General features: G+C 37.7%; 1 protein-coding gene across 1 annotated transcript in view; it reads left to right on the forward strand.

The window, feature by feature from the left end:
- The window catches only part of nbas (NBAS subunit of NRZ tethering complex), a 463,213-nt gene that overhangs the window by 149,781 nt on the left and 299,500 nt on the right, over positions 1 to 13,932 (forward strand). The window contains exons 23-25 of the mRNA XM_028796843.2: positions 997 to 1,150; positions 9,931 to 10,116; positions 13,573 to 13,746. Coding sequence (XP_028652676.1) covers positions 997 to 1,150; positions 9,931 to 10,116; positions 13,573 to 13,746 — 514 coding nt within the window. The remainder of the gene's footprint in view (positions 1 to 996; positions 1,151 to 9,930; positions 10,117 to 13,572; positions 13,747 to 13,932) is intronic.

Here is a 13,932-nt window from a genome sequence, read left to right on the forward strand (position 1 = left end):
AAATAGCAGCTCACTACTCAAAATGGTAAATGTTGGAGGACCCGGAAATCGAACCCACAATCTCTTGATTATGAGCACCAACCAAGTGGACATATCTAATTTGTACCCTTAGCCAACTTATTTATCTTTTGTTATATTCTTGAATAAAAGCGCATTTGTTTTGTTATACTTGCACCCGTGCAAGTTTGACAGGGTGAGTGGCAATAAGAAAGCCATTCCTTGAAAGGACAAAATCGTGTCTTGAAATACTGTCTTTGGACTATTGCAGACAAGAAGAAAGTCTTTTTGACCGATGTGAAATCTTTGGTTCACCACACAGGTTGTTTGTACGCTGCCGAGTTAACGAAAAGATGGTTGATCAGTGTGTGTGACACCAACTGTCAAACATGGAGGAGGAAATGTGATGGTCCGGGGTTCTCTGGGTTTCGTTTGCTAAAGGCAGAGTTGGTCACTTGCACAGAGTGAATGGCTTTCTGAATCAATAGGGTTACCACATTTTGGGTGATATAACTGCAAAAGGTGTTTTTTTTATTTGCCATTGTATATTTGTTCTATGCCTTGAATTCATTAAACATTAAGACATTAAACTGCATGAATTTCCATAAAAACTGAAAAAACAGAGTTGTTCTAAAACTTTTGACCAGAAATGTATATATTGAACAGAATAACTGTATATGTAGAATAGGGAACAGAAAGACCACCATGGAAGAGAATAGTATATAATATTTTTTCTGCATGTTTTCTGTGTGAATGAAAAAATGTAGAATAATGATAAGTTCATCTAAGTTGAAGGGCATTTCTCTAAAGTTCCTTAGACCTTTCTGGACAGGTTATTTCCACATATATTTACTGCAATTTTATTATGCAAAAATTATGTGATTTTTTTTTCTTCCAAATTTAAAAGCTCACTGTAGTAAACATGGTAGGGAAACAGAATGTAGCATAGTTTCAAGATAGCCATTTGATTAATTACTGTAAACAAATTGATTTTTTCAGAGTACTTTTGGAACCAAATTCTCCAGATGAAGCAGAATTTCTTTATTATGAACAACCAGAACTGATCAAATTTCGAACTTCTAAACCATCAATACAGCTTTTTACTGATTGGTATCTTAAACAGTCAGAGGAGATTGAAAGCTTATCCAGACAGGTAATTAGGAAATCTTTTATACATTGTTTTAAATGTAAATACCTGTATTACATACTACAATTTATTTTTAAAAATTATAGTAAAACCTGAATTTAAATTAAAAGTGTAATTAGTTTTGTAACTTGTTTAATTAGTAGTGTTTTGTCAAATTCAGCTGGGTTAATGAGTAAGGAAGCATTCTGTACTTTTTAGTATTCAGTGTTCATTCATTCTTTCATTCAATCGTGTGAAAGTTTGTTTTTCTTGGTGAGTGTTACAGTTTTAAAATACATAACTAAGGTGACCAAACATCCTTATTATTAACACCTTTCTAAAGCACTTCCTAGAAAATACACAGATTCATGTAAGATCTTTTCTCTCCAGAATATCCTGGTTCTGCCCTGGGATTTCTTCCCGTGGACAGTGTTTTGTGCACCACCTGAATGAGGTATCCAGGGGGCATTCTAACTCAATGCCCTCACCATCTCCATGGGTGCAAACTGGAGATCATAGTCTAATGAGGCATAGCCCAACAATCACATACATGGTCATGACTCAATACCAAGTATGCAAAAACATCTCTAATGCAGGAGCTAAATGGCTTGCTTCAGTGGCTTCAGGGCCCCATATTCTTTAGTGCCATCCAAAAGACAGCATGTTGGACGTGGTCATAAGCTTTTTTTCACATCTGTAAAGCCTACTGTATATAGATCAGACCCCTCAAGTATAAGACTACAAAGAATTGGTCTTCAGGAGAACTCTGGAATATACATTAGTCTTCCTGAATCTGGGGTTCATTTGTCAGGAGTCTTCATTTCAGTACATCAACACATTTTGATGTTCCTGTATTTGACGCACACAAGCTTTTCCCCATTTTTTAAAAAGTAGACCACCATCCCAGTCTGCCAGTACTAAGACACTATTCCCACCATTCTTGTAGAAGGTATATTAGCCAAAATAAGCCCACAATAGGAGTTCTTTAATATCCTGCCTATTCTTCCTGAGTTATCAAATGATTTTAAATATGTATTTATTTATTTATATATATATATATATATATATATATATATATATATATATATATATATATATATATATATATATATATATATATATACACACAAACACACTCTATATGCATTATATATGTACATCTACATTGTGTGTATGTATGTATGTATAAGTAATTAAGACAATTACTCTTCAGGTCATTAAGTTTTTCCTCTGGCATAGATAACATAAGATAGCACATAAAGGAACAGAGAAATTTCTTTCATACTAATTAATGACTAGTGATAATTTTAAACTCCTAACTAAATAAGTGTTTAAGAGCAAATGAGACATCTAAACTCCTTTTGGATACATGGAGAGATTGGTAATGTAATCAGTTTAACTTGCAGAATACAGAGGATGGATTGGAAAATTCAAAGGAAAGAGAAAGATTATCAAGCACTTAAAGGACAGAATTTATGAGACCTGTTCCTCAATTTGCAATCTTGGGTTGTGTTCTAGCTTGGATAGATTCAGCTCATGAAGCTGGGAAAAGTGAGTGGAGATTGTGTTGCCTCTGGCTTCAAATGAGCAGTATGAGGTGGAGCCAGCAAAATGAATATGTTGGTAGGGGATGTGACAGCAAAGGGTGTGAGAGAGAGAGAGTGAAATGAGGCTTTTATCCACACCAGAAATAATATAATATCAGTTAAATAATGCAATAAAAAATATGCAAAATGAAGATTTACCTATTATACATCCAGCAAAGGATATTAGTAAAGTATATTTTAAATACATAATTACCACTTTTTGGTAAATGAGCAAAGTATTAAATTGTATTTTATAGAAATAATTGATGTGATTCATGATAATGATAACAACTACTCCAAAACAATGAGATGTACAAGTTAATGCATGTCTTCACAATAAAAATACCTTTAAGTGGATTAAAAGGCTTGTAAATTTCAAGCACCAAGGCTGAACTAAAAAATGTATGTTTCATGTGCACTCACTTGAGCAAAGGTATAGTTAGAACTCTGAAGGATACAAAGACATGCTTTTGCAGCTTAGAAACAGTTGACTCGGGCATAAAAAATGTTTGCATATGCTGGAAAGAATTATATTTCTTGTTACTTTCAGCATACCATAACAAATGATATAAAAACAAATACTTTTCATTTAATCATTTTAACAATACTATAAATTACTGAGATATATTTATTTTTATTTAATTTTTGCACAGTTTTTTAATTAATAATGGGCGTGTAGTTCAACCCTTACCCTAAATGCAGGGTGGATCTCAGAGGTCCACATATTTGCAGATAGTAAAATATTGTAAATGCAAATCTTAAAACATAAGGAATAGATTATTGTTACTATGTTATTGTGGACATTGTATAAAACGATCATGTTCTTTATTGTATTATTTTTGCTTTGCGCCCTTCCTCACCATAACCTATCATCAATGGGGGAGGAGTGAAAGCTTTAGATTTGTCAAAAATTTTGATCTCTGGTTTTCGATGGATCTCGATGTTTTTGGGTCCCCTGGTACCGAAAAACATTGATATCCTGATGATGGGTGTGTGTCTGTCATAGTTTCTTGAGGGCAATCTAGAGCTAAAACGGCTGGATGGAAAAATACCAAACTTGAACTTTAAGCCTTTTATGAGATTACAATGTGCTGATTAGTTTTTGAGACAAATCTTGCAAGAGAAAAAGGCACTCTAGAGTAACCCTCAAATACTGTAATTATTAATTGTTCTCATCCATTGCTATCATAATGACCTATTTTATGATCAGAAAGATCAGCATCAAAGCGGTAAATAATTGCTGAAATATTATAGAATAGTTTGGGTAACTTGGTTCCTAGGGTGCAGAGCCTGCTGATGCTCACATGTGAATTTTTTAGAAATTATTTTTTTTCTACTGATATAGTATTGATATTCTTTTGTATACTGTATATTTTGTATACAAAAAATAGGATAGAGGTGGAACTAATCACAATGCTGCCGACTTGCATTTGGACATACTGCTGTTTGTGCTGTTCTGTATCACTAAGATTGCTCTTTCCAAAACAGTTTTATGATTTTCTGTTATTGTTTTCATCATTTTAATATGTTTTCAATATGGTTGGATTTTTATGGAACTCTGCTCCATGAGAATGATCCATTAGTGAAAACTGATTTTTCCTTATGTTGCCTATAAATAGCCGAGAACTTCTTGATTGGTTGGTTAGTCAGTCAATCAGTAAATCCATCAGGAACACATATATTAGGGCTGGAACTCGATAAAAAATAAATAAATAAATAATTAATTGCATAAATGTATGTAATTAATCACAGTTAATCACATCTAACATTTAAACTTGTAATTATAAAATTAATACATGTTATGAAGTAAATACACACTGAATCACAAATTTAATGTAGAATCAACACAAAGGAATTAAAAAAAATAATGGTATAGTTTAAACTTAAACAACAACCTTAAACTGAACTTTTAACAGAATACTACTTGAGAAAGTACAATCTGAATTGGAACGCCTTCCTAAAAGACAAGTTGAAAACAAATACAATGTATTAATTATCAAATGGGCATAGCATATGAGACACAGAGACATTAAAGTAAACATTAAACAATTCAAATGACTGTTGACTTTAAATGCACTGCTGAAGACTGATTTAATTGAAAGAATAAACATCTCTTAAATGGGCATACATTAAAACTTGTGTTAAACCTCCATAAATACTATTCTCAATTGTTCATCACCATCAACAACTTGGTAATTATACTCTACATGAGTGTTTTCCAAGTGTAATGCCCCTGTGTTCTGACTTGAGAGAGACACGCATCTCAAGTGACCGAAATCTGTTAGAAGGAGGATGGGACTACCAGGAGACACCTTAACTTTAATTGCACTCAGACTCCTCTAACCCCTCTATACTATCTTCTGCTTCAGTGTTACAGCCCAGAAGCACACCGCTATTTCACTATCGCTCCCTTCTACTAACTCGTTCACCCTGTGCAGTTTGTGCACCCTGCTCTGCTCCTTCTCGTTCCCACCTGTGCTGTAGCCACCCTGTGTGACTCCTGCACTTCATTACCAACACCCTCTGAATCTCCAACCTGATCATTATGTTATTATTGTATCATAATGTTAAAAAAAACAAAACAAAACAAAAAAAAAAAACACGAAAATGCCACCCTGACCAAAGCACTGCCTTAGGCGTTTGCCTTGTTGCTGGCCCTGGATGCAGCAATATTTAAAAAATATATATATATATATATATATATATGTTACTTACTTACCTACCTACCTATATTTAGGTATTTCTTAAAGTATTGAAGAAGCTTGATTTTAACAAAAACTTTCAAATACATTTCATGCTTCTGTGCTTGCACTTCCCAGCTATTAAGTAAGTTCTGACGTAGCATGATGTATTTTATCTTCACTCTCTTTAGTGATATTACTGTTCCTTGTTCTTCCTGAAGCTTCACTTTTTAAATATTTCTCCTGACAGCATTATTTCCATGTGAGAGCTCCACTAGGTATCATTATTATCCACTTGCTTTTCTCTTGTGGGAATTTTGTGCAGCAAAATGACAGTAATAGTATAGTAAAAACCATATACCATTAAGGACGTAATTTCAGATAATATGGTTCAATGCCTCTTTTTTTATATAAACATTATTAACAATAAAATCTTTGGTGTTGAAAAGATCCCTGATTTTTTTTAAAACTTTAAAATGTTCAAGTCACACAAATAAGCAACCATGGTCTTATGAATGAGAAATACATCCTACCATGTGCCAAGCAGCTGTGCCCTTTTCATACTGTTTGTCCTTAACCCTTCCCAAAAAAAGAGTATCAGAGTATATCATTTGTATTCTTAACATTATACTTTGATCAGCATTCTAAATCACCTTATCATCAAGTTTATTGTATTGTTGTAATGTTAGGGTACTTATAATCTTTACTAACAATTTGTTTTTACCTTTTGTATTTTTTTGACCAAGTTGATATAATTTAGTTTGCTTTGTGTGCTTTCCTGTATATGTGACCTACTATGGATGACTCAGGCGCCGCCGAGAGTGGCAGCCTTTTCAGCAGCTCCGTGTACGACTTTATTTTTCTACCTTTATTTTTCTCTTTATTATTTTTTATTGATTACTCCTATCACTTTCTTTTATGTGGATTTGTTCCCTGGACACTTTTACTTTTACAACGTGGACATGGATTTTTACATGCCAAGACTCGTCTATTCAAGTAGTCAACTTCAACCACTGAGAACAAATGCCAGTGTCGGTGTGGTTCCCTATTTACCCGACGAGGTAAGAAGGCGGTATCGTGGCAGCAGAGCCGACACTAAGCTAAAAATGAAGCGGCTTGCGAGAAAGTGGCGTTTTAAGCCTTCTGTGCCTTCTGTGATCCTGGGAAATGTGAACTCACTACCAAATAAGATCGACGAACTAGCTGCGCTGGTGAAAAATGTCAGAACCTACAGAGAATGCAGTTTGTTGTGCTTTTGCGAAACGTGGCTAACTACCACCATCCCAGATGCTAATGTGGAGCTACCCGGGTTTAGCACAGTTAGAGCGGACAGAGATGCAAGTACCTGCGGGAAGTACAAAGGAGGAGGACTCGCTCTCTATGTCAATACAAAGTGGTGTAACTCTGGACATGTAAACGTCAAAATCTCCACTTGCTGTAGGGACATCGAACTGTTGGCCATAAGTTTACGTCCCTATTACTTGCCCAGAGAGTTTGGACACATCATTGTTGTTATTGTTTACATCCCTCCTCGGGCTGACGTGGAGATAGCGAATGACATCATCCATTCTGCTGTTGCTAAGTTACAAACGCAGCATCCTGAGGCGCTTGTGCTAATCGCTGGAGATTTTAACCATGTGACGCTGGACAAAACATTACCTGCCTTCTCCCAGTGTGTGGACTGTAACACCCGGGGATATAAGACTATTGACTTACTGTATGCAAATGTTAAAGACACATACAGCGCCACCCCACTGCCTGCGCTTGGGAAAGCAGATCATAACCTGGTTCTGCTTCAGCCTCACTACAAACCAAGAGTGAGGGTCCTATCTACAATCACACGCTCATTCAGGAAGTGGTCCCCTGAGGCAGAGCAGGCACTGAGAGACTGCTTTGGAACTATGGATTGGGATATCCTGCAGGGGTCACATAGTGAGAACATTGAGGAGGTTGTTGACTGCACTACTGATTACATCAACTTCTGTATAGACATTGTATGTCCAGTAAGAACAGTACGCTGCTATGCTAACAACAAGCCATGGATTACAAATGACATCAAGGGCCTTTTGAGCGAGAAGAAAAGGGCTTTTAAAGGTGGTGATCAGCATGAGCTCAAGCGCGTGCAGAAGGAACTCCGAGTCCAGCTCAGGGCGGCGAAGGAGCAGTACAGGAGAAAGCTGGAGCAGAAGTTGCAGAATAACAGCATGAAGGAAGTGTGGGATGGGATGAAGATCATCACTGGCTGCAGCTCGAAGCGGGGTGCCACCATCGAGAGAGACGTGAAGGGAGTAAACCAAATGAGCAACTTCTTTAACGGGTTTGACCACCCTAACCCACTCTCACCTCGGAGTACTACACCCTCCACCCATCCTTCTACTGATACCAACATAGGAGAGACATCCCCACCCACAATTACAGCAGCGCAGGTGAGCAAAGAGTTGAGGAGACTTCGTGCCAGCAAAGCAGTGTGTCCAGATGGAGTATCGCCACGACTGCTGAAGGTCTGTGTGCTGAAGCTGGGGAGTCCTCTACAGCGCATCTTCAACCTGAGCCTGGAACAGGTGAGAGTCCCGAGGCTTTGGAAAACATCTTGTATCACCCCAGTCCCAAAGATATCATGTGCTAGTGAGCTGAACAAATTCCGGCCTGTCGCTCTGATGTCACATGTGATGAAGACCATGGAGCGGCTGCTGCTTCACCACCTGAGGCCACAGGTACGCCACGCCCTCGACCCTCTGCAGTTCACATACCAGGAGAAGGTGGGAGCGGAGGATGCCATCATCTATATGCTACACTGATCACTCTCCCACTTGGACAGAGGCAGTGGTGCTGTAAGAATTATGTTTCTAGACTTCTCTAGCACCTTCAGCACCATCCAACCTCTGCTCCTTAGGGACAAGCTTACAGAGATGGGAGTAGATTCATACCTGGTGGCATGGATTGTGGACTATCTTAAAGACAGACCTAAGTATGTGCGTCTTGGGAACTGCAGTTCTGACATTGTGCTCAGCAACACAGGAGCGCCGCAGGGGACTATACTTTCTCCGGTCCTGTTCAGACTATATACATCGGACTTCCAATACAACTTGGAGTCCTGCCACGTGCAAAAGTTCGCTGACGACACTCCTATCGTGGGCTGCATCTGGAGTGGGCAGGAGGAGGAGTATAGGAACCTCATCAATAACTTTGTTAAATGGTGCGACTCAAACCACCTACACCTGAACACCAGCAAAACCAAGGAGCAGGTGGTGGATTTTAGGAGGACCAGGCCCTTCATGGACCCCGTGATCATCAGAGGTGACTATGTGCAGAGGGTACAGACCTATAAATACCTGGGAGTGCAGCTGGATGATAAATTGGACTGGACTTCCAATACTGATTCTCTGTGCAAGAGAGGACAGAGCCGGCTATAATTCCTTAGAAGACTGGTGTCCTTCAACATCTGCAATAAGATGCTGCAGATGTTCTATCAGATGGTTGTGGCGAGTGCCCTCTTCTACGCAGTGGTGTGATGGGGAGGCAGCATAAAGAAGAAGGACGCCTCACGCCTGGACAAACTGGTGAGGAAGGCAGGCTCTATTGTAGGCATGGAGCTGGACAGTTTGACATCCGTGGCAGAGCGATGGGCACTGAGCAGGCTCCTATCAATTATGGAGAATCCACTGCATCCACTAAACAGTATAATCTCCAGACAGAGAGCAGCTTCAGCGACAGACTGCTGTCACTGTCCTGCTCCACTGACAGACTGAGGAGATCGTTCCTCCCCCAAACTATGTGACTGTTCAATTCCACCCGGGGGGGGTAAACGTTAACAATTATTCAAAGTTGTTGTCTGTTTTTACCTACATTTTTATTACTCTTTAATATTGTTTTTTTGTATCAGTATGCTGCTGCTGGAGTATGTGAATTTCCCCTTGGGGTTAATAAAGTCTGTCTACCTACCTACCTACCTACCTACCTACCTACCTACCTACCTACCTACCTACCTACCTACCTACCTACCTACCTACCAACCAACCAACCAGATATTTGTTGGCTTTCCTTTTAAATTGGACAACTAATAAGGGCAATGTTTCATTGTACTATTAGCTGTTTTTGTCATGGCTCTTCCTATATACTTGCTTACTCCAGTGTGCACTGCTGAATTGACATGATGGAATGCCATCTAGCCACTCACTGTAAAGGCTTTGCTGTTTTGCTTTTGGGTTTAACTTCAACTCATCAAATTATTTGTTAAGAGAACTTTGCTGTGATAATGACAACCAGAATTTAGGCCTACCCAAATCAGCTTTATTTAACTTTCATAAAATCTGAAGGGAACCAAATACCTTTCCACTTAACAGAAGATCAGTCTATAAATTTTTTTTAAATTATTTTATTGGTAATCTAATAATATTACAACATCTGATATTTCACTCTCCAGTTTGTTGCCTTAATATCAGTGCAATAGATATTAGAATAAATGGACATAGAATAGAATAATATAGTACTGTATTTATTGCAGCAGTTTGACTGTCTTTAATTACTTATTTTTCTATAGGTGGACTGTGCTTTGTCCTTGGTACGTCTAGGAATGGAAAGAAACATTCCCAACCTACAGATTATTTGTGGTGATTTGGTTACTTTGGAAACATTGGTATATGAATCTGTATATAATTTAACCTTGACTCTAAAAGATTTCCAGCAAATGAAGGACATTGATAAACTCCGTCTTCTAATGAATAGTGTAAGATATATGTTCTTATTAAAATATTTGTGTTTTCTTATTTGCGTTAATTGCTTAATAGTTGTTTTTATATTATCTGTTTTATAAACTGATTTAGGATATGTAATTATTTAAAATATTTTACAGTGGTGTGAAAAACTATTTGCCCCCTTCCTGATTTCTTATTCTTTTGCATGTTTGTCACACAAAATGTTTCTGATCATCAAACACATTTAACCATTAGTCAAATATAACACAAGTAAACACAAAATGCAGTTTTTAAATGATGGTTTTTATTATTTAGGGAGAAAAAAAATCCAAACCTACATGGCCCTGTGTGAAAAAGTAATTGCCCCCTTGTTAAAAAATAACCTAACTGTGGGGTATCACACCTGAGTTCAATTTCCGTAGCCACCCCCAGGCCTGATTACTGCCACACCTGTTTCAATCAAGAATCACTTAAATAGGAGCTGCCTGACACAGAGAAGTAGACCAAAAGCACCTCAAAAGCTAGACATCATGCCAAGATCCAAAGAAATTCAGGAATAAATGAGAACAGAAGTAATTGAGATCTATCAGTCTGGTAAAGGTTATAAAGCCATTTCTAAAGCTTTGGGACTCCAGCGAACCACAGTGAGAGCCATTATCCACAAATGGCAAAAACATGGAACAGTGGTGAACCTTCCCAGAAGTGGCCGGCCGACCAAAATTACCCCAAGAGCGCAGAGACGACTCATCCGAGAGGTCACAAAAGACCCCAGGACAACGTCTAAAGAACTGCAGGCCTCACTTGCCTCAATTAAGGTCAGTGTTCACGACTCTACCATAAGAAAGAGACTGGGCAAAAACGGCCTGCATGGCAGATTTCCAAGATGCAAACCACTGTTAAGCAAAAAGAACATTAGGGCTCATCTCAATTTTGCTAAGAAACATCTCAATGATTGCCAAGACTTTTGGGAAAATACCTTGTGGACTGATGAGACAAAAGTTGAACTTTTTGGAAGGCAAATGTCCCGTTACATCTGGCGTAAAAGGAACACAGCATTTCAGAAAAAGAACATCATACCAACAGTAAAATATGGTGGTGGTAGTGTGATGGTCTGAGGTTGTTTTGCTGCTTCAGGACCTGGAAGGCTTGCTGTGATAGATGGAACCATGAATTCTACTGTCTACCAAAAAATCCTGAAGGAGAATGTCCGGCCATCTGTTCGTCAACTCAAGCTGAAGCGATCTTGGGTGCTGCAACAGGACAATGACCCAAAACACACCAGAAAATCCACCTCTGAATGGCTGAAGAAAAACAAAATGAAGACTTTGGAGTGGCCTAGTCAAAGTCCTGACCTGAATCCAATTGAGATGCTGTGGCATGACCTTAAAAAGGCGGTTCATGCTAGAAAACCCTCAAATAAAGCTGAATTACAACAATTTTGCAAAGATGAGTGGGCCAAAATTCCTCCAGAGCGCTGTAATAGACTCATTGCAAGTTATCGCAAACGCTTGATTGCAGTTATTGCTGCTAAGGGTGGCCCAACCAGTTATTAGGTTCAGGGGGCAATTACTTTTTCACACAGGGCCATGTAGGTTTGGATTTTTTTTTCTCCCTAAATAATAAAAACCACCATTTACAAACTGCATTTTGTGTTTACTTGTGTTATATTTGACTAATGGTTAAATGTGTTTGATGATCAGAAACATTTTGTGTGACAAACATGCAAAAGAATAAGAAATCAGGAAGGGGGGAAATAGTTTTTCACACCACTGTATATACTTGGTAAAAAATCTTCTTCCCTTATTTTTGCTTTGACTAAAATGTTTCAATTATTAATTCATTTTGTGAATGCACTTATTCTAGTACTGGGTTAAGGGCAGCATAGGATACTAACCTGAATCAACATTAAATGAGACACATAATTGTTTTCTGGGTGTAATCATTAAACACATTCACACACTCAAACTCATTAGTACCTGGCCAATTTACTGTCAATTTGTGAAACCTGCTTTTCTTTAGAACGGAGAGGAAAATATATTACCCAGAGAAATCAATATCATCTGAAATGTTAACTAAATTTCTTTCAATGGTGTGTTTCCCAAAAATGATCAATCTTAGTAATTAATGAACAAAATAGCAAACAATATAGATAAAGAATGAGTGAGTTTACTGAGTCTTTCCCAAAGTCGTACATTTATAAAGGCTTGTGGAAGCCTGTGAGGACTTATGCAGGCATAGGAATCATATCTTCCACGCATCCAGAATGTACTCTACAACAGTGCGTGTAATTTGCTGTGCGTTGTTGCACCTCTCCTCAGCCACAGTTTAGGGTTTCAACACTGAAATTAGCAGGTATTTGTGAACAGGGTACCCACTCTAACATGCACCCTGTAAATTGGCTTTGTAAGTCACCTTGGATAAAGTTGCCTGCTAAATAAGTAATAATAAATAAAAATAAAAAATTCCCTGTCCCTGGCTATCTGACTCACTACAGAGTTGGACCAGATATAAGTATCAAGTGTACTCCCAGGCCTTTTGGTCGTAATATTTGTAAAAATTCCCTAACATCTGCATATCACCTGGGTATCATGTGGACATTTAGTGCCAAGAAACCTTTTTGACTGATGTAGATGGGATTCAAGAGGCTGGGAGTATGAATAGGGATTAGCGTTCCATCTACTGCATTAGGTATGCTTGCAGTGGAAGGAAAACTAATTTTAGTGTCATTTAAAGCATTCCCTTCCTGCTGAAAATTGTATGTATTTGTGTGTGGCACATTTGTAAATGGGTCACTGCATGCACTAATGTAGACACAGCAGCCTTGCTGAGGAAATGTGTATCACTGATGGTCTGCAGGAATTTACCAGTGACGTAGAAACTGAGAGCTGTCAGAAGCTGTGGACTGGGACTGAGTGCAAAATTTCAGTGTGTTCCTCTTTCTAGTTTGTCCTGCACCAGACCAAGGAAGGTTATTATTACATTTCTGGGCAGCCTGCATTATTGAGATGGTCAAGGAATTCCTGTACTACTTTAGTTACGAATGGTTTGGGGGGGACACTTGACTAATTAATGAACAATCTTAATTATAGGATAATAAAGTACTTAGCATTATGAAACTTTTTGGAAACACACCCCAGTGCACTTATAAAATCTTAAACAGTCAAATAAATTTTCTTCTGGACATCTTTGGAGGTAATGAAGTAATTTTGTTAGAAAACAATCAAAAAATATCAATTCTGTTTTTATAAGTGATGTTACAAACTTCTTGCAGATGTTTTTCTGCTTTTCCCCCCCAAAGAAAATACTAAAAATAATTTTCATGTATGTATAAAAATGATGAATTTACATTGTCTTGGATTTGTTTTAATTCCCACTTTTCCTGTCCCTGTGACTACTGAGATAATTTATTTAGTGTTAGATTTTATTTATTCTTTCATTCTATAGTAGGTTAATATCTAAGCATTAATGACATTATTTTCAATCTTTAGTCACCAGATGAAAGTTATGTGAAAAATGCATACCAGTGGATGGTGCCATTTCTTCATCGATGTGAAGGTTTACAGCATGGATCTGCCAGTGTACTTTTAAGGGAATATTTGGTTACTTTGGCTAAGGAAGACCTCAAGTTTCCATTAAAGATTTTTCAGAACTCCAAACCAAATGTAGGCATTTATTTTCCTTTTCCTTGTGTGTTATTAAACAGTTTATTTTTTAGTGAAATGAGCTTTAGAAAGCAGTTGCATGTCATCCTCAAGTTCAAATCATTACATAGGACAAAAAAGTCAGAATATCATTTTTTTTGTTTATACCTTTTTACTTGTTATGTACATTGCAGTACACCAGAGATA

This window comes from Erpetoichthys calabaricus, chromosome 3, assembly GCF_900747795.2.
Source record: "Erpetoichthys calabaricus chromosome 3, fErpCal1.3, whole genome shotgun sequence".
NCBI lineage: Eukaryota > Metazoa > Chordata > Cladistia > Polypteriformes > Polypteridae > Erpetoichthys > Erpetoichthys calabaricus.